The 21519-nt window shown below is 37.7% G+C and overlaps 1 protein-coding gene and 1 long non-coding RNA gene across 10 annotated transcripts; one reads left to right on the forward strand and one right to left on the reverse strand.

Annotated features, from left to right (window-relative positions):
• Positions 1–314: 314 nt before the first annotated feature.
• LOC112175349 lies at positions 315–7727 on the reverse strand. Of its 6 annotated transcripts, XR_005803866.1 has the most exons (9): positions 7577–7727; positions 7284–7416; positions 5960–6706; positions 5332–5559; positions 4859–4909; positions 3369–3409; positions 3133–3265; positions 2102–2243; positions 1118–1374 (listed from the first exon to the last, which is right to left on the reverse strand). It is a non-coding gene; the product is annotated as an uncharacterized LOC112175349 (long non-coding RNA). The 6 variants fall into 6 exon arrangements; XR_005803863.1 differs by having other exon boundaries at positions 5332–6706; XR_005803865.1 differs by lacking the exons at positions 1118–1374; positions 2102–2243; positions 3133–3265; positions 3369–3409 and adding an exon at positions 315–430 and having other exon boundaries at positions 5332–6706.
• A 1900-nt stretch (positions 7728–9627) lies between these two features.
• On the forward strand, positions 9628–16983 carry LOC112179590 (CST complex subunit CTC1). 4 transcript variants are annotated; one of them, XR_002927810.2, is made up of 16 exons: positions 9628–10830; positions 10926–11047; positions 11262–11336; positions 11453–11531; positions 11610–11690; positions 11774–11851; positions 12003–12200; positions 12416–12520; positions 12618–12896; positions 13091–13570; positions 13667–14290; positions 14417–14508; positions 14954–15155; positions 15280–15394; positions 15651–15842; positions 16202–16340. XR_002927810.2 is itself a non-coding variant. In XM_024318051.2 (16 exons), exons 1-16 carry the CDS (start codon positions 9718–9720, stop codon positions 16822–16824), a joined length of 4152 nt encoding a protein of 1383 aa, XP_024173819.1. In that variant the 5' UTR covers positions 9629–9717; the 3' UTR covers positions 16825–16983. The 4 variants fall into 4 exon arrangements, 3 of the variants coding, with proteins under 3 accessions (XP_024173822.1, XP_024173819.1, XP_024173820.1); XM_024318051.2 differs by lacking the exon at positions 15651–15842 and adding an exon at positions 16651–16983 and having other exon boundaries at positions 9629–10830; positions 16202–16536; XM_024318052.2 differs by lacking the exon at positions 15651–15842 and adding an exon at positions 16651–16983 and having other exon boundaries at positions 9629–10830; positions 11628–11690; positions 16202–16536.
• The last annotated feature ends 4536 nt before the right edge of the window (positions 16984–21519 follow it).

Genomic DNA, 21519 nt, shown 5'->3' on the forward strand with positions numbered 1-21519 from the left:
GAGAATCAAGCTCCACATCAGGAGGTACGGTCATAAAATTTTCTCTGAGCCAAGCAAACTGAAGAATACCTTTTTTCCCAAAATCTTCGGGAACTGTCCCTAGATGCTCTTCACAGAGTTTCTTAAGATCAGCATTCTGATACTTTTTTTTTCTCAAAACATCAGATGGCCGGTTTACGACCATTAATTGGGAGCCCTGTTATATGATGTATATCATCTACTGTTGGAGCTAATGTAACACCATTAAAAACAAAATTTTTGTTTTCTGGATTGTAATTTTCTACCAGAAGTGATAAAAGAGGCAAAGAATGCGTAATACGCTTTCTCCTCTTACTGCTCAACAGATCCTTCATCCTACCATAGTTGTCAAAGCCGGTACCTTCCAGGGCTCTGATCACATTTTGATCTGTTGTCCAAGTAAATATGTTACCTAGCAATTCATATCATTACACCAATTTTTCAATCAAACGACAGCTTTTCACTGTCGTCTGATTATAAGGTTTGCTGTTGTCTATCTCAATGCCGTCTAATACATGAATCAGACAATACCAGAAAACTGTCGTCAGATAAAATTTAGTACAACAGCAGTTACTACCCAGTCTGTTGTCTAAATACCACAAAGAACAACAGAGTTGGTACCTTTACTCTTGTGCAAAGGTAACAGGTGGAGAACATTTTTTTTGTAAAAATGTGTTGTCTGAAGGACGCTTAATGTGCAAAGGTAACAGTTGGGACGTGTAAAGAACAGTTGGAGAACATTTTTTTTGTAAAAAACTGTTGTCTGAAGGACGCTTAGAGATCAGCAAAGTAATTGAATACTATTGACTGACTTTGAACTAGACAACAGAAAAGTTGTTAAAGCCATTGTGTGTTATTGCATCCTAAAACAAAATATGTTTAATAACTATTGTAGATAGATGATTCAGACAACAGTTTTTTCTTTCTTTTTTCTTCATGTTCATTTGTTAGACAATGGTTTATTGTTGGTGTTGAATTGTCTGAGATAGAAGAGAAGACATACATTTTGTACAATTGAACAACACATCCTTGATTCCAAAAAGCATTTCATTCCATAAGCAATATTCATCCCAACATTTACAAGGAATTAACACTGCCAAGGTGCCTATAAATACATAAACCCAAAAAATATAAACGTGTCCATTGCACATTAACCATGCCTATAACTAAAGCAAATGTGATAGTGATCCCTTTTCAGCATCCTAAAGTGTCCTAGAACAGAAATTTTCCTTGCAGAGATGCTGCATATAATTAACAGAGAACAAAGGCTCAGGGCCTGCTTTGTTTACTTTAGCTTATTCACTGAGCATGTCTACCATTCTAGGAGTAATGGAATCCACAGGTGCTCTCCATAACCTACATCCATAAGTAGAAGTAAATATATGAAACCGATGACCTGGAAACTGGAAATTAGTAAACTGTAGGCTGCTGTTTAAAGAAGATCCAAGAGACAAAACATGAACAACTTGGGCTTAAAATTATATCAGTTACCAAAATGGGATATAAGATGTTAAAGAAGTCTGATAGGAAATTTCAGCTACCCATTTCAACAAACACCTTAGGCATAAGAAACCAAGTGTTCTATTTTCCAAGAAACTAAGATAGTTTAACACCCAATATTGATGTGTTCAGAAATTCCTGTAGCAGACCAGCAACTTTGAAAAATCATAAGTAATTCTAGAAAAATCATTTTTAGGAGATTCCAATTCTGAAACAATCCTTAAGATGTCTACTGCAATCTGTAAGAATATAATAACTTCAAATTCCCAACTGAACTATACAGTTTTCAGTAAAAGTTCAACTGGGTCAGAAACTCGGAAACACAAATTCATATTTGCAGAACCTCTTTTCTACCTTGAGTTTTAACCAATATATGAATCCTAAATAGAAAAGCTGAAACTTAACAGAAACAAACCAAAGAACCTATATCTTTAGACTCCAAGAAAATTGCATTAAAATATGAGATGTGGTAGTCATCATACATTATCTCTAAGAACCTATATCTTTAGACTCCATTGACAATTCTATCATTTATCAATTTACTCTATAGAATCTAGGCACGATAGAAGTGCGAGTAATAAACCTTGTTATAGGGCGATTCGGCTTGATCTCAATTCCTCGAACAAGTTGCTAGTTACCAATCTCACCCAGTGGTTTTCGGTTTCTCCCATCTGCCACAACGTTCTTCGTCTGTGGCTTAACCCCTACTCTTGCCACTGCCATACCTATTATAACAAAACACATTAAGATACAACAGTCTAATTTCAATGAAATCTGACAACTCAAAGCAAATCTTTCCAGTCAAAAGATTGAAAAGGTATGATTTTTTCATCATTTGGGATCCTCCAATCAGTTTTGGTGAACATTTTCTGAAACTTTCTAAAACCAATCAAGGTAATGCCCATAACAGAACAACGTTTTGGATCTAAACCTTAAGCCCCTCAATTAATCATATATATTGGGTAAAAGTTAACCAAACCCGGCCAAAAAATAAATTACCTGTAAAGTCACAATCTCTTAGCTAGTGACAGTACCAAAAATCAACACACACATCTATGTGTAACGAAACTCACAATCCCACTATGAAACAAATCCACCTAGATTTCAAAAATTAACAGTAAAGAAAGCATTTTGAAAGCCAACTAAGCTCAATAAGTGTGGAAAGGAAAGGTTTTACCCTTTCTGGGAGCTGGGCATTATCGGGACAAAACCAATATCAAACCTAAAAGTAAGAGTTGGGCAAAATGTTGGGAGTAAGGATTTTGGAATTCCCAAATTTGCGAAATTCTTCTCCTTCATTTTCCTCTTTGCTGTTAAAACTACTACATCTCCTTTCACTTGGGGGATTTGTTTGTGTTTTACCCCCCTGCTTTTTTACCTTTTCATTTCTCTTCCCAATTTGAAGAGTCAAAATTAAAAGAAAGGAAAAAAAAAAACAGAGTGAGGATTTGTGACTGTTAGGTGAATGAGAGCTAAACACTCAATCCATCAAATCCACACTGCTTGTAAGTAAGAGACTGCTTCCTTGGACTTATAAAGATTGCACAATGCTTTCTAAACTTTTAAGTAAGCCAGCTAAGCTTAGCAGCACATGCTTTCTAAACTTTCACATACCTTGACTGTAGTTGCTGGAATTTCTTCCAAGCTCCATATAGTTCAGAGCAACCAAACCCGAACTCTTTTCTTTGTTTTGCTAACTTCTTCAATATGCAGAACCTCCGAATTCACATCAAATCAGGCCAAAAACCTAAAGCACAAACTATACAAAAATCAGATCCCACCTATCAACAACATAATCAAATAAGTTTCAAGTAAAAAAAAAAAAGAAACCCAACAAAAACACCTTTCACCTGGACGAAGTATGAAACCTGGAAAAAAACGATTAGAGAACCTGAAGACATCAAAGCAATCAGAAAGTAAATTCTCAGCAATTAGAAGAAATTACGAAAACAAAAGCACAAATACAAAACCAATTACCCAGATTTCTCTATAAAGCAATGATGTGTCACCCAGTTATGAACATTTCGTATCACAAATAAGATGAACAATCATCAAGAACAACAAAACCCCCAATTAGAATCAGAAAGCAATACCTCTGGCTTGTTGTTGATCAACGACTCTCGAAGCCATTCCTAAATATTTGATTCAAAATCAATCTTTTCAATCTTTCTCTCTTTGAAGAACAAGAAGGAGGTTGGGTGCTGAATAGAAAGGAAACAAGAACTCAGATTTGTGGAGGAGAGAGAAAGTCGATCTGGAGGACTCTCTCTCCTCCGTCACGATCTCCAACCACCAGAGTGGAGTCACCGTAGCCACCATCTTCTTCGCCTTCCTCCGACGAGTCAACGCCAGGCTGCACCTCCAAGATGAGCCACAAAGAAATCTCTGCGAATTCGTTTTCTAGGGTTTTGTGGTTCCGGTTTGATTGGGAAGCGCCGGGGGGAGAGAGAGAGAGAGAGAGAGAGAGAGAGAGAGAGAGAGAGAGAGAGAGAGAGAGAGAGAGAGAGAGAGAGAGAGGGATAGGGTTTCGATTGGTGGTGGCGGTGTCATGAATCGGTGGCCAAAAATGGTGGTCTCCAGCGATGGCAGGGAGAAACGGAAGGGAGAGAGAACAGAGAATTGAGCGTGCGGCCGAGGAAGAGAGAGAGAGTGTTGGGTTTGTAGGGTTAGTTTCTTTAAATACTAGTTTGACATCAAAGTGAAATTTTGTCAAATTAATGGAGGGAAAGAGTGAAAATTAAAAATTTGGCTAAGTGTTAACGCGCTAGCATGTTGAACCCTAAAACTCAGACAACATCAATTTTAGTACATTGTCTGAAAAACAAAGTCACACAATCGACAACTAAAAAACTGTTGTGTGAATCAAAACAATCAGACGACATATTTTTCAACCATTGTATTAAGAGTAATTGCACAACAAAGAAGTAATAACTGTTGTGTGATTAAAAACAATCAGACAACATCTTTTATCCACCATTGTGTTAATCAACCTTGGACAACATCACATAATAACTGTTGTCTGAATTAATTCATTCAGAAAACATAAAAAAAATCAACCATTGTCTGAAATGCTATTGCACAAGAGCCAAGAAAAAACTGTTGTTGGATTCGAAAACTTAGACGACAAAATATTTCTTGCTGTCGTCTGATTAATTCACACGACAGTTAAAATGTTTGTTGTGGTCTGATATGTGTTGTCTGATTTTGAAATTGGTGTAGTGTATGTACGTTCCTACAAAATGAAAGAAACGAAAAAGTCAAGCTGAAGTTACAAGCTTGATAGATCCAGTCTCACTTATTGATAAAACAAAAGAAATTGAAAAAGTCAAGCTGAACTTACAATCTTGATAGATCCAGTCTCACTCATTGCTATGATAGTATTTTCACAATCCTACAGAAAGTAAATTAATTTCAGTTTCTTTTTCAAAAGAAAAGAAATGGCTTCATTTATTTATAAGTACCACCTGATGTTAATACTTAGCCTACGTCTCAATCACAATCCATGATAGTATCTCTACAGTTCTAACTTTCTAGACATGGAGACAATAAAACCCCATAATATGTCCACCTAAAGAACAATACCCACAGTGAAAATTAAACCCAGACATAGTGACAATGAAAATTCATAAGCAAAACATAACATTGGATAATGAGCAACAAGAAGACAAGAGAAACCAAACAGCAAAGAGTAAATTCAATTTCTAGAGCAACAAGAACTCACTCATATCGTTTCCTCTGACAGTTTTAAAATCAAAATTATAAATCTAAAACTAACGATAGGCGTGATTACTTAAAAAGAAAACAAGAAAATACCATATTAAGTTGGGGTGGACTGGTGTGGGCAGTGGAGCGTGATGATAATGCTTGATGGTGAGTGGAGCAGGAGTTTGGGGTGGAGTTGCCGGTGGTGAGTGAAGAAGCGGAAAAACTTTTTGAATATGTACACCAAAGGTATTTTCACCAACAACAATCATCTTACACACTTGATATGTACATCAGCACCGAAGAGTCCGCTGCAGTCGGGCCATCACTCGGGAGGTACTGAATACAATCAAGTATATAAGAGTCTATAACAAGATATCGGCCATAGAATCTAATAACCTAGTGCTCTGATACCAACTGACAGAACCCGACCCAAGTTTCAAACTGAAACCCGGATACGAGTCTGTGGGACCCACTTTAAGTGAAATCCTACCGAAAAATCGACAGAACCTCCCCTAAAATGGGCTACCCAAAAGTTTACAAAACCTGGACATGCTTAAAACTAAACTCACAATATTTACATTCCAAGTGAATAAGTTACATTCCGATAGCACAAGTGTCACCTTAACTTCACTACGATAATAGATTCTCAAACATTAACATTCTCCAAAGTAAACTGGTTATCAGAGCAGATATACACAACTAAGCCGATATCATACAAGGTAGGTTAAGTAATAACCTACAGACAAACCAGAAGCGCTGATTCCTATGCCTCAAGTTCTTGGACGCGATCTCGGCAAATCTGAAATCTGGGCATTTGAAAAACGAAGGGCCCAGGGGAAAACATTTAAAATCCATTAGAGTGAGTGGACGAAACTAAAATAAATTATGAACTCAATGCTTGAATGCTTTCCCATTTTCTCGTTAACAAAAACCGACATGCAGCGAGATTTATAAAACAATTCCAACTCATTCCTTTGAAAACCATCCTTTCAAGAAACATCGTTCGATGACTAGAGAGGACTGCTGTCTAGTCATCTCATGCCATCTGGAGGGGACTGCCGCCCAGATGACGCATCGGAGGGGACTGCCGACCGGATTTAGGAGGCGGTGGTTAGAGGGGACTGCCGACTAACTACCTCATATCATCTGGAGGGGACTGCCGACCATATGACTAACCGGAGGGGACTGCCGACCAAACTATTACCTAGAGGGGACTGCCGACTAGGTAATGTACACATGCGCCGAAACTAGTCTCCTTACCAACTCCTTTTAAATTCTTTTCTTTTCACAAAAACCACATTTACTCAAATACTTAAATTCTTTTCTTTTCACAAAAACCACATTTACTCAAATAATAATCCATTATAAATTTAATACTGTGTTGCATGCATTATTTAAATAAAATGAAAGTCCATCACAGGTGAATCTCGCAGCTAATCCTGCTGCCTGCCCGTGTCCTCCACGCTTGAGGGCTCAGTACATCCTGTGGAAAAAGGACAAGATATAATTAACCTCGATAAGAAATTAATCTAAGAGTCAAAGCTTAATCCTTTGGAAATTAATACTCATTTCCCAAAAGAAATTTCCTCTAACAACCAATTCGTCAATTTAGGATTCACTTCTCAAATTTCGGAATTCCTTACAATGTCAATCCCATCAAAACTCTTTAACAACTCAACCATAATTTAACCACCAAAATATAAAATAATTCCTTCCCAAAATTCCCAATTTCTCTCTTAATTTTCCCTTTTTAATCCACAATCACTTCTCCAACTTCCAACATATTCATTCAATACGAAACTATAACCAAGAGCATTTAATCAAGAGTTTTGGACTATAAAAATCAGAAATCAAAACCACACCAAATTATTTCACCAAGAGATTCAACCTAAAAAAATTATAAACCACAATATTCCGACAACCACATCCAATCTCAAACTCCAAGGAATCTTACTATCCAAACAACCTCAAATCTAACAAAAAAACTCAAAGATTAAATCCACTTCCTCAACCTATTTAGCTCAAAATCATCTTCACAACACACCCAACAATTACCATACCTGCAACAACAACCAAATTAAAGCAGAAGTGGCCGGAAAGATCAAACAAAAACCAAGAACTTGACAGTTACTGTTCACGTTACTGTTCACACCCTCAAACACCTTCAAATCTTCCTCCACCGATCAAAACAAGCTGCAACAAGGTTAGGAACACGTTCAGCACTTCACCAACAACCAAAACCCTCAAAGAATCCGGCCGGAAACCGGAGATCAAAGCAAAATCCCGATTTTTCCCATTTCTGAAATTCTCTTCAAAACTCAAAAACCATGACTACCCAAGGTGAAAAACTTACATGACTAGGTAGAGAAGGAGGAGAGGATCACGCCATGCCAAACGGTTCGTCCTGGGGTGGCCGGACGGCGACGAAATCGCCGGAAAACCAGAAACGGCGAAAAGGAGAAGAAAGGAGGAGGGAGAGGTCGGGTCTGTCCGGATTTGGTAGCTTTGACTTCTCTCTCCTAAATCCTAAAATGGAAATTCTTTTAAAAAAAACCACTATGAATAGTAACTTCCCTTTTTGGTCACAACTTTCCCGATAAAACTCCGATTTAAACAAACTATGTGTCCACGAACTCGATTTTTCGTATACTACGGCATTCACAAAGAAATTCCCTAAGAGTGTGTTTGGATGAGGGAAAAAATGATGGAATTTAATTGAAAGTGAGGATTTCATAATTCCAAGAAGTCAATTCCCTCGTTTGGCATTATCAGATTGGAAATCTTAAATTTCTCTGTGGAAAAAGATGAAGAAATTCGTTATTTAAATTCCTCACTTCAATTTCCACCAAAATAGGTGTCATTTACGAATTCCTTTGCAATATTCAATTTTTATTTCCAAAACAAGACTTTTTTTCTATTTTATCTTTTTATTTGTTTTAAACTTTCTTAATTTATTACACATTTCAAATCCTAAATAGATGCAACCAAACAATAGAAATTGCAATTAATGGAATTTTAGATTGATGGAATTAAAGATTCCATCATTTATAAATTCCTGCGGATTTTATAATTTTCTCATCCAAACACACTCTAATTTACCGAACTCAAGAAAAAGTCACTCCTCGGTCAATAACGGTAAAAATGTAACTAGTAAAGATTTTAAGGTACGGGGCATTACACTAGGTACCATTTAAAATGAAATCGAAAAGTTCGTGTACTGGTTGTGATCAAAATTGAAGTTTAGGTACCATCGATAAGATTGAGGTGTAGTTCAGGTACCATTTGTGATAATAACCCTTTTGTTTATGTGTGACTTGGTATATTTGCTATGTTCTTTGCATAGTTTATAGACACACTTTGAATAAGGGAGCATTAATTGTAATTAGGGGTCATTATGGGTCGGGCTTGGGCCGGCCCTACCCTAAATTTTAGGGCTTAGGGTCAGGCCGGGCGGGGCTTAGTCTAAGTCAACAAAATTAAGAGCCGGGGCTTAAATATGCTAACTCTTACCCGCTCGAAAGGCCCGATCCACTAGGGCCGGGTCGGACCGGCCTTTCGAATAAGGCCGAAATGGGTCTTAATTTGTTTAACAAAAAGAAATATATTATTTTTATTTTTTATCTCAAAATGTGGCTCAATGGTTATATAGGTAATACAAGACTCATCGTTTTTTGTTGATCATATTTAATATATATATATATAAATATATAATGGAATTAACTTATAAGTTATAACATTTATAAATATTAGTTAAGATGATTATATTCAATTAACTATCTCTCTAAATCTCCCAAAATTAATTGTTGTTTAACAAAGGAAACAAAAATTAAAGAAAATAAAGCTTAGAAAATCAATTATAAAAAAGAGATAAGTTGTATGTTATATACTAAAAAGAAACATATTAAAAAAATAGAAAATTATTAGGGCTTAATTGGGCGGGCTTAAAGGGTCGGGCCGGGCTTGGCCCTAACGGGTTCAAACGGGCGGGGCCGTAGGGTAGAGCCGAGCTTCATTTGCATGACCCTTACCCTACCTTATTTGAGAAAGGGTAGGGCCGGGTTGAGCTTCGGCCCTAAGCTCGCCCGGCCCTGCGGGCTTAGGGCCGACGGGCTAAATGATAAAGTCTTATTGTAATAGTGAGTGCTGCTAGCATGTCATTTGCCACATCATACTTAAAATTAATCAAGACTATTGAAATTACTTAAATCTAATAGCTAAAAAGAAGTGTAAAAATACGTGTAACCGGACCCATGAATTAAAGTATAGTTAGAGCAATAATTTGGTGCTTGAGAGGCTACATCTTCATAAGAAAGACAAGTCGTAGTAAAAGAAGTAAGAAAGTGAAGAAGAAATTGATGCGTGTAATCACGCGAGTAAAAAGACGAGTCGTGTAGGGTCATAAATCTTTCTGTTTCCCGCCCCCCGATCCCGCGCCTCACTCCCTCTCTCTGCCTCCTCCTTCTGTGGGAGAGAGCTTCCACAGTCCCCTCATCAATGGAAAGTGTGAGAGTCTTGACAATCGCAGACTTACTCCAACGCGGCCGTTGCCTCACCGGAACCTCCTCTTTCGGTACCCCTTCATTTGCTCCAAAATCAAACCCCTCCATTTCTCCCATCCCCTCAAACCCTAACCCTAATGCCACCACTAAGGTTCTCCCCTCTCTCGAACGCTTTGCCCTCATCATCGGAACTGTAACTCTCCCCAGCGCCACCTCCGCCTCCGCTTCAAACGCCGCCGCTCCTCGATGCTCCTACAACACTTGCTTCCAATTCTCAGACAACTCGGCCGCCTCGATCTGCTGCGACGTTCTTGATTTCGATGCTCGGATTCTCGACAAGAGAATCAATGTTCTCGCTTGGAATTTCATTCCATTCAAACGTGGCGGTGGGTTCTTGGAGATTATCAGATGGGGGTTTCAGGATTCGATTGCTGGAATTTGGCCCTGTTCGAATATCATTTCTATGGAGTTAGGCTCTTCCACTGCTAATGCTAATGAAGACAGTTCCAAGGCTCGTCATGGTGTGTTCGGCGCACTGGAGTCGGTTAGCCCTTTCTCCATTGTTTCATGTAGAACAGGTGATAGCAATTCGAAAAGCTACAAGGCTTTGGATTCAGGCCCTCCGACAAGCCTCCGCGGCTTCTTAGTCCAATTTATGGTTTGTGAGTGTAGATCATGCAGTTCAAAGGAGTCAATCATGGTTTTGAAGGATTCAATTCAAGAAAGAGATACTCATTCTTTTACCAAACCAATGTTTGTGTATTGTTGCGGTTCTGCTTCATCCTGGCATCCGGTATTTACGAAACTTGTGGGAAATATTGTTGCTATATCAGGCCTGAAAAAGAAGTTGGTTTTTATAGGGAAGGAAGAGTCTAAAGTAATGTGTGTAACTACAGGAAGTTCTGCCTTGCATTTGAGCAGATTGTCCAAGAAATGGACGCCGAAAGTTACAGTAGGTAGAAAGGGAAATGGGGAAGTTGGTACATATAGAGGGATAGTTAAAGGTGTGTATATGCAAGGAATGGTTGTGGAATTGGACAATGAGGTGTGGCTTTTGTTAACTGATCAACTGCTTACTCCACCACATAGTCTTAGGGCGGGTGCACTCGTAAGTCTTCTAACTTTTATTAATCTGGCCTCCAAGTTTTTCCCTCTACTACCTTTTGGTGTCTTCTTTTAATTTGGCCTTTTTGTTGTTACTAGGTTTCTGTGAGAAATGCCCATTTTGTAAATCCCAGATTTTCTTGGACAAGAAGAATGCTTATACTTGGTGCTTGCTTTAGGACCAATGTAATTGTGGAATCCTTCTCTCCAATAGAAACTCGGTAAGACATGTATTTTCAATTGCTATTGGGAAAATTCTCAATCATGGCCTTTTTACGGTGACTTCAGGAAATAAATTCATACTACTGACTTCTGGATAGAAAATCCGGATTCCTCTCATTGTATTGCTATTCTAATGTGCATTGTAGCTATTTAATTTCTTTGGGATACCCAGACATTCATGCATGTAGTAAGTAATTCACTTGAATGCTGCAGGTGTCATATAGCCTCACAATCACAGAGTTCGTTGGGGAAGTTCATTGAATCCTTAGCATTTTCTTCCAGATTATGGTATTGGTTTCTTAGTTAACTTGATTGGGCTTTGGATTTGATTTATCTGGTTTATCTATAATCATTAGAGGATAAATTTCCCGGTTAGTTTATTTAGCTGGACTGTTGGATTCCAGGGTATTGCTGGTTGCCTCTTATTTCCGGAAAAAGTTTGCTGGTATCTTATCTGAGAAGGAAATTTTGGGCTCAAAACATGTAAATTACTTTTTTATGAAGCGTATGTTTTCTTGCAATATAGTTTTTATTTGGTTTTCTGATAAGTTAATTTGGATGGTTGCAAGGTGCTACCAGAAGGGAGGATTAGTTGAGATGTATGCTAGTTCACAGATGCCTTCGTCAAAGCATCAAACTCGGGTAATTTAGTTTTGCTTTTGGATTGTTAACACCTTTTCTTATTGTACTTTGCTTTCATATTTTTATATAGTTTTGATTTGCAGGCGGGAGTATTCATGGAATTTTGCAAGCATGATTCCTGTGCCTGTGGTTGTGAGCCATACATAGATAATCTGACTCTGGTATGTCAGGCCAGGATAATTTATGTGATCTACGTATGAATTGTCTTTTTTACTGTTTTAGATTGGCTCATTTGATTTGGTATATTATTGTTAATTTGTATGGCTGTTCATGGTCAGGTGAGTGCTAAAAGTAACTCTTTTCAAATTTCAGGTGATCCCCCTGTCTTTTTTCATATCTCACTGTGAGCCCGCATGGATGAGGGCACGGGACCCGGAAGGTAACAGTAGAAAATTGCATGATGACAAACAGTACAGCCGTCAATTATGTGAAGGGAGATCTTATGTTCAGTCTATTAGAAAGATCTTTTCAAGTGAAGATATAGGCATAACTTTGATTGGAAGTTTGAAGGTTAGTGGTCTTGTTAATGGTTATCTATTTTCTGGTTGAAATACTTTGCATATTTACAGCAGTATTATTTGGTGTATATTGTCATTGCCATCGCCATATAGTGCTTGTGGTAATTCAACAGCTCAATCTGAGTTATGCTTTTCTATCTCCTTTGATTTTTGAGTAGTGCAGTTTATTGCTTGATTTATCCACCTCTGTATGTTGATGATATACAGACTTCTCCATCTTCTGGAAGACTGCAGTTGGTTGATGCAACTGGTAGCATTGATGTTCTTGTACCAGACATTCCATCTACTTGGGATGCCACTAGAACAATCAAGGTCATGTTTGACAATAATACTACTTAGGTCAATTAATTTATATTTCAAATATGTCCTTTGTATCTCTGGACTCACTTGGGTCATTTTGGCTTTCTAGGTAGTTGACTACAGTGTAATTATTGAAGGCGTGCCTGGGTCTGTGGATTCCGAAGGATTGCTTGAATATGATTTGTTCTCAACTCGAACTATCTTTGATTTTGTACCATTGGCAAGAAAGGTGAACTTAACAGTTTGTGTTTACTTTCGCTTGAGAAGTCCGTTGTGCAGAAATCTTTGCTTTTATCCTTGTACTGGATTGGGAGAAGATTTGAAGAGATTTGAAAGTGGAACATTTCACCTGCTATGGATTACCCACAAATTTCCTGTGCTACACAAGGTATACTCCTGCTTTATCATTTATGTAATTGCTGCAATTTTTTTAAAGCAGCTCCAGGAGTTTCATATATGTCTTTAGAAACCTAAAGCAGAAAAGGGAGAAGTCATTTGTTGTAGCAGTCTTGATAGTAGACATGGATAGCTATGTTTTGTTTTTACTTCATATGTTTGACCAGTTGTAATGCATTTTATCAGTTTCAAGGTGATGTGTTAACAAGCTCATTAAGCATGTTTGTTGAGGCTATAATCTTGCCATGGAATTTATCAGTTGCTGAAAACAATGGTATTGCATGTCAAACTGGGGTAGTTGGGGATGATCCAAAAAATTCCATGGAATTCTGTGCTGTTGGATGTTACTTGAAGAATGATTCTTTCAAGAGACGGAAGGTTTGTGATTCATCAAGGAAGGAACTAAGTTCTGGTTCAATGGACTGTTCCTATGAGGCTGTCGGAAAACTGAATTCTTGTTCTGAGTCTTACATTGAATCCAGTGAGGATAAAACATATAGCGACTTGAGTTGTCATGAAATATCTGGTTTGGCTATAATCAGCGAAGTTACTCGTTCAGTTATGTTGTACTGTACAAAAGCCAAATTAAATAGTGATGGCTTTTGCGGTCCAAGTGGACAGAAGATATTGCTCGAGTTTAAGTCTGACAGCTTTTATAAGTATCAGGTGTGTCAGCTTTCTCCTTTTTGTAATTAGTACATGCTGCAGGGGGAATAACTTTTTCTGTAAGTAACTTTTTTTCTTTCATATTTTACATTGCAGCTGTTGCAGATTGGCTGCTATTATATCACAAAGCATGATAGAGAAGATTCTTTTTGTAATCTTAAGGGCTCTGACTATTTCATTGGTAAAAAAATTCTCATCCCTCCCACAACTCATCTGTGGAGCCTTTCATTTGGTTCTGATGAGATTTGTCAAAATAACAGTTCATCAAAGTGTATTCCATTGGATGATTCTCTTATAAGTGACAAGCTTCTATCTGGATATCATAACGAAGTACTTCAGACATCCAATGAAAATTTGTCTGGAACCTCTTCAGACATGTGTCTTTGTCTGTCTGCAAGCGTATTAGGTCTTGGAGAGCTACAGCTAAAGGAACTGAAAGAAAGCCTGATCAAGCCAGTTGTGACACCAAAAGACATTCCAAAAATCTCTTCATGCATTAGGCCTGTAACGACTGCGCCTCCACTATCAACTGAATCTAACCGCATGTTTCCTGAGGGAAACCTAATATCTATGCGTGGGCATGTGGTTGCGGTTCATAGCGTTGAGGACAACTCTGTTGATCCATATTTGAACAGTCAAAACCTTCGTGATCCTCTTGAGCTGAGATTCTTGCAGAGGACAACAAGCAGTTGCATTCACGTGTTGGTGAATAATCAGATTGTAATTCTCATATGCTCTTTCTTTCTTTCTTTATTCGTTATTTTTAATTTTTTAATTTTTTGCATGTCTTATAGATACGAAACTATAAATATATTTTGATCTCATAGGATCATTTTAATCAAATAGGTAAAGCTATCTGGTTCTTTGTGCAATCATGATTTTCCAGTCGGATTTGGACCTGGTGTGGATGCAACGTTTTATCGGATTCTTGCATTGTGGTATGCACTATCTTCTCCTTCAGTCAGTCTGTTTCTTCTTTTCAGAATTCTTGCTCTCATGTGTAATGGCATAGTGTGATATTGCCTTTAACACTTTCAGTACTAGTCCTTTAACAGATTTTATGTAACTTTTTATTTATATTTTCTTGCTTATATTTTTTCATTCCGAAACTGTAACTGATAGTTTTAAAGTTTCAACTTTTTTTTTTTTTTATTCAGGATTTTATTATTATTATTTTTTAGTTTTATTAATAAATGAAGTTAGTTTTTGACCTCCATATGTTGGTTGTTAGAACCCCATCTGTCTAACGATACCAGGTCTTTGTATACTCGAAAGTTACTTTCCAGTCGGGAAGAGAATTTCCAGACGGAATCTTTCAGCCGAATGGGAAACTGTTGGTATATATTAAGTTGATTGATTGACGTCTATCCTTTGGTTTTTCAGGGAGCAGAATAGATGGATCTTGACATCGGTATCATTTATTACAATCCATTCCATAAGTGGAGACAATGAATCATGTGGTGTCAAGTGCTCTAATCCTGCTTCATACACACCCAATGCTTCGCCTCAAGAGATTGTTCGTTCACGGTTGATATCTGAATTGGATCAAAGTTTGGACTTCAAGCCAATGCTGTTGCATTGCAGGGTGAGTTCTGTAGATTTGTTTTTTCACTAGCAGCCAAGCTAATTACTGCTCTTTTCTATACCTTTAATCTTGTTCCTAGAGGGATGAAGCTTCTTCTTCACGTATCAACATTGCAATTCTATAGGTTGTTGCTATCCATTTCCTGGTTCTAGAGAAGAAAAGTGGAAATGTCAATTATCAACTAAAAAATCACTTGAGGCAGCATCTTGTTGACGTCCCACTTGCTGGCTTTGTTCTAGGTAATCTGTTGATTTATTTCAGAAAGATTATTGTGGAGTTTGCTTGGGGTGTTGAGAATATATACATCTCACATGGGAAAAATGGGACCTTGCCTATGGGTTTATAAGGGTTTGGGCCACTCCATCCATTGCCAATTGGTTTTGGATGTGAACCCCAGATTACTTTATCAGGGGGTGTAAAAAGATGTTAAAATATTCAAAGTTTGCTCTCTGTGTCTTCATTCGTTAAATTTGTTTATCCCTTGAATTTTTTCAGGTTCTTTAAAAAAAACTGAATGTGATTTGGATGAAGTCCAACACTATATCCCATAAATGCAAACAGTGATGCTAGTGTTACAGAATCTGATGTGGTGGCTTACACGGGAATGCCCGTGTTAAATTATTGGAATGAACTGATGGCACTTGGCGTGAAACACATGGCACATTACCTGAGTGGCCTTGTCAATTTGTAAACTAGTTTTTTATTGATTAATTAATTTATTTGTTTTTATTTTTTTTAAGCACTTTCTACCAATAGCATTTTAAATGTAGAATTCTACTGTTGAATACCATCTCTCCCTTTGTTAATATATGTTTCTAGATGATGGCCATGTTTAAATATCCACACATGCGGACAATGTATGCATAATGCAGTTGGTGCTACTTTTTAGTCAGTATTAACAAAATGATATCCAGATTGGGGACTATCTCCAACAGTAGGAAGCAGGCTGCTTGCTTGGTGATGAATAGATGAACAAAAATTATGTTGCTATTGTACTCCTTTTGGCGTTAGTTAATATTGTTTTAATCTCTACCTTTAATGTGCAGATGACGGTTCTTCTCCATGCTGTTGTTGGGCTAATGCTGAAAGAGCAGCAACCTTGCTGAGGCTGCATGAAGAATTCCCAGAGTTAGCTTTTGAAAATAGTGGCCGGACCTTAAAGTGGGTCAGAACGGACAATAATTCATGGAGTTCCACTATCTATCATCTCGAGAGAATTTTAAATAATCATCATCGGATTGTAGTGAGGAACTATGGATCAATGTTTGATTCGTCTTATCAAGATCTCGCTGTGTCTGTGAGTTCAGATAATGCCCTCAGCAGCTATGATGAAAACCTTCTAAAGTTTATAGTCTTCAATGCTTGCTTCAGCAAATTTTGGGTTAGTTGGCTTTCAATTTGGAATTGGTTCATAAAATATAGTTGGCTCTCCACTAGACCTTTCCATTCATGTCCAAATTATCTGCGAGGTGAGATATTTTTTCATTTGTTGCAGACCATTGGTGCTAGTATGATGGATTTGGATGCTGTCAGGCGATTGAAGAGAGAGAACCTTGTGGAAATGGAGATGTTTATGCATTCCATGCAACATATATGGGCCGCAGAAGTTCAACACATTAACCATCTGGGTCAGGCCAGGAATGTTATTCAAGAACTGATAGACGGGTAAATGTATTGTATATTTGTATTGATTACTTATCTGCTGTGTGAGATTCTGAACAGTGTGTCTAGTGTTTTCATGAGATATGACGATAGCATATTTTGGTACTAATTGATTGGATTTCTCTGTTGATCAATGAAACCATAGCATCTTATGGCTCATATCTTCGGTTGTTCATCATGCCGTCATAACGTATTATATATAAGTTCCAATTTGTGCAGAAAAATAGAGTTTCAGTTAGAACATGCATATCCAAATCTACAATGGTATCACGAATACCCAAAACAATGTTAAGGTAAGTTGATCTAGATTTGTTCTTGAACTAGTTTGACAACCAAACAAGATGACATGAAGGTGATGAAGCCATCAGTACTAGACTACTAGTGACTAGTTGTGCCCAAGTTCCATTGATCTTCAGATTCCTGGGAAGTTGAGGGAGAAGAGGAGCAGATTATAATGAATGTGGGTAGTGGGTACAACAAATGGAGAGAAGTTGGGCTTTAATCCGGAATGATCAAAGATTTGGTTTTGTAATTAAAGACTGAATATGGTTAGAAAGAGGAACAGGAAGATGGAAACAAGAACAAAAACAGGGTATTTTCGAAATTTGAAATAACAAAAAGATCAACTTAATAAAGTATAAGACGAAGGGATTAATTGTGGTTTGTCAAAAAGTGGTGTGAATATCAATTTGAATACACAAGGTAGTTTCACCCAAAAAACAAAAAAATTACATACAGAAGTGAGTTAGAGCTTTTATTACAAACAGTTTTTGGCTTATCAACTCATTCAACACTTGGATTCCTTACGTTTTAAATTTTTTTTTTTTGAACGAAAATAGGTAAGCCATTTCATTAAATTTAGCAAGCAGTACAAGAACGAAACACCCTAATGGGGTCGACAAAAAGCAATCGTTCTTTAGAACCTCAACAAAACCCTATTCTAAACAAATAGCATCCCAGAAAGTCCATAGTACACACACCTTTTAGGAAGTACATGCACCATTATTCTAACAAAAACCAGAAACCTCGAAGCAGACATAAAAGGTAACAACTAAGGCACTGATTTTTACGACCTAAGAACAAAGATTAAACTAAAATAGGTCCATCCTCAATTTGTATAAAAAGAGGAAGGCCCAAAATTAAAATAAAAAATAAAACCCTAGAGCCCATATGGACCCAAATCATCCCAATCCAGACTAAGTCCAATACTTGAGCCCAACAGCCCAAATTTTCTAAAACCCTAGCAAACAGCTGCTCCTCAACATAGCCGCTACCAAGTTGCATGTCGCCGTCGCCGGAAAAGACGCCGCCGCCCCTACTGACCTCCTTCAGGCCATCACCAGCATAGCCTAAATAGCCACCACGTTGAGCATCCCCAGCCCAGAGAGCCCAAATAGGAACATCGTCGCCCTGGAAACCTCCAACCCCATAGTCGACAAGCAAGTAGAAACACCCAGCACGTGGCTGCACGAGATCGAAAATCAAACACCGCACCGCCACAGCCACTGAAGCTCCACTACCGTCAAAGGGTCAGAAGCATAGCCCCTGTGCAGCACCATCGACGCCACCAACAGAAGAATTAAAAAGGGGAGGCCGGCAACGCCACCCCACCTGCACTACAGTTCTCTAATCCGACAATAGCCAAGTCTGATCTAGCTTCCACCACCGAGAAACATGAACCATACATGGCACCAACCCACCGCTCCCCTCCCTCATAATCACCACCGGGATCAATCTTCCAAAGAACTTGTTTGGATCCAAACCCACAACTTCCGCACCGCAGCCATTGCTGAACGCAAAACACACACAAAGGATTAGCAGACGAAAGCCTGTCATGGTCTCTATTGACAAAACGGATAAGGTACTAGAGATTCACACCGCAAAGGAGAGCCTCTCTCAAACCCTAGCAGAGTGCTAGGTCACTTCTTTTTTTGGACTACAATACTTTTCCTTATGTTTTAAAATCAATCACTGACTGTAAAAGTAAAATGACAATTGGAATGGTCTACTCATTTCATTTCATAGCATCTTTATATAGGGAGAGAATTACAACGGAAATATCAATTACAATGATGACATTAATTACTGATTGGTCCTTGATCCATGCTGATTGATGGTGATTGCTAATTACTTGATTCCCTCTCCGTCAATCACTTTGACGAAGGCACATAATGTGTTTTTCCTTTAACACTCCCCCTTGTGCGAAGTCAAAGATAAAATGGTGCATGAGTTGTTGTCTCACTAAAAACCTTGCATAGTAACAATAAAAACTCTGTGGGATAAAAAAATACACCTTGGTCGAAGGACATGTGTGTGTTAGACTCCCCCTAACGCACCTTTTACATTTGAGTATGACATGTGTGTGTTAGACTCCCCTAACGTCTACACCTCCCCCTGATACTTACATTAATCAGGGGAGCTTGGAAAGTCTTCGCATTCCTATGCTTTTCACATGTTTCCCAAATATGGCATTGGGCAATAATTTGGTGAACAAATCTGCCACATTCTCCTTAGACCTTACTTGATTCACTTGAATCTTGAGGAGAGCCTGTTGTTGCTGATTGTAGAACAACTTTGACGATATGTGTTTTGTGTTATCACCCTTATGAATGAAATCCAATCAAAAGTTAAAATATATACAAGTAAACACAAATAGGGGGTTTTAGAATTATAAAATCAAAAGTTAAAATAAATAAAATAAAGAAAATGTAAAAACATATATACAAGGGTGGAACGCAAGAAACAAAGATCAAAACCACATCCATATGAATGAAATCCAATCACAAATCCTATAGTTGATTTTTTATGTCATGAGAAAGAAGTTGACCATGTGAAACGTTAGAAAGCAAAGGATTTCCCATTTTTTACTTTCCTTGAATATTTAATCTAAGTGAAAGCACCTAAATTAAACCTATTGAACATGCAATCATAGTCTAGAAAGCTAGCTAATCAAGAACAAATTCAATGCATGAAGAACAAAGAAAGGACGTCAACCAAAGTGCACAACCTAGTTATGAATAAGTTCACCTATTTGCAATCCTCCTTAATTGATTTCGACTTTTGTCCAAAGCCTTTACTACTTAAATCTAGCTCCAATTACATGCATATATCCTAAGTTGGCCACCAAAGAACACATACATATAAAAGTTTTCTATAAAACAAAATCAATTAAGCAATCTCACATAAGCAACATATAAATCAACATATAGAAATCACAAATTTATTTCAAAACATATAAACGGGCTCTAAACTTTGCCCTTAACGTCATGTTAATTAGAATTCATAACTCTACGAATCAAACAAAGGAAATAAAAGAAAAAGGATGAAATACACCGTGGAAGATGAATGACAAAGCCTTGAGACGAAGAACTCGAATATCCTTGAAAGCAAGCAATCTTCTAGGAACGACCAAGGGTGGATGGTGGCTAGAATCTTGATGTATTGCATGACTTCTTCTCCTCCTTGGTTGAGACACAGAGCTTCTGAAGACTAGAGAATGGAGAGAGTTTTTCTGATGTTTATTTTCTGAGGGGAGAGGTGGTGTGGTTTGGTTTTTTGGTGTCGTCTAGAGAGGAGGCTATATATAGGGGAAGGCAAGGCTTCATGAATTTAATTTTCAAATAATTTTCTGGTTGCACCACACAGCTTTGACCAATCACGTATCGCCACGTCAGCTCTGTTGTGTCATCCAACCAATCAAAAAGCTCCAAAATCAATCCCTAATATATTGTTGCCAAATTTCCCATGATTTAATATGATTTTATTCACAATTTTCGGCCAAATATCTAGGCATGAACCTAGACAATGTATCCGGACTCATTTTGGACCTTTTCTCCCTTAAATCTTTCTATGGCTTTATCCTTAACATCCTCCCCTTGATTTTCTCTTGATTTTCACATTAAAATTGCAGATTTTATTCTCTAATTTCAACCAACATATCTTGAGGGAATTAAGGAACGAATCTAGACTTGTTTTGAGCCTTTTCTTGTTGCACAATCCCTTGAAACTATCCCAAGATTTTCTCAACGTAATCTCCCATAATATCTCCCATGTCATCTTCAAGCCATGTGTTCTCCTATTGCCTTCAGGTTTCCTAGCCTAATCAGGATTCCTATTCGAACCAGGAAAACTCTATTTCTTCATTTCAGCTCATTTCCTTGTCATTTATTCCAATGTACCTAGAAAATAAAAATTACATTAAAATTTATTTATTTAAGGAAATAACTAAGTAAAATATGAGGAAATAACAATTAAAACGTGCATTAAAATGCTCCTATCACCACGCAACAAATCTATACACTGCACAGGCCAGCAACCAACCGGTGAAAGATGACAAGACATCATCAAAACCACAATAAGGGGGAAAATGGTCAAATCACTTGACGGGTTACTGCTCACCATCTCTTGTGCTTTGGAATAGAGAATTTGGGGTATTTGGTTTTCCATTCATTTTTTTCTTCTTCCGTTTCTTCTGATTTCTTATCCATTAATTTTTTGGTTTTGATTGCAGTGGTTTGATGACAGTTCTGCATCTACCTGGAAAGAGTACTCCTGTCGTCTTTGAGTTTTGGATAATAAGATTTTGAATAGAGACAAGCAGAGAGGATGTTTAGTTAAATAGTTTTTGGGGTAATTGATAGGAGCATTTTAATGCGACGTTTTAACTATTATTTCCTCATATTTACTTAGTTATTTCCTTAAA

Source organism: Rosa chinensis, chromosome 7 (assembly GCF_002994745.2).
Source record: "Rosa chinensis cultivar Old Blush chromosome 7, RchiOBHm-V2, whole genome shotgun sequence".
NCBI classification, from domain to species: domain Eukaryota; kingdom Viridiplantae; phylum Streptophyta; class Magnoliopsida; order Rosales; family Rosaceae; genus Rosa; species Rosa chinensis.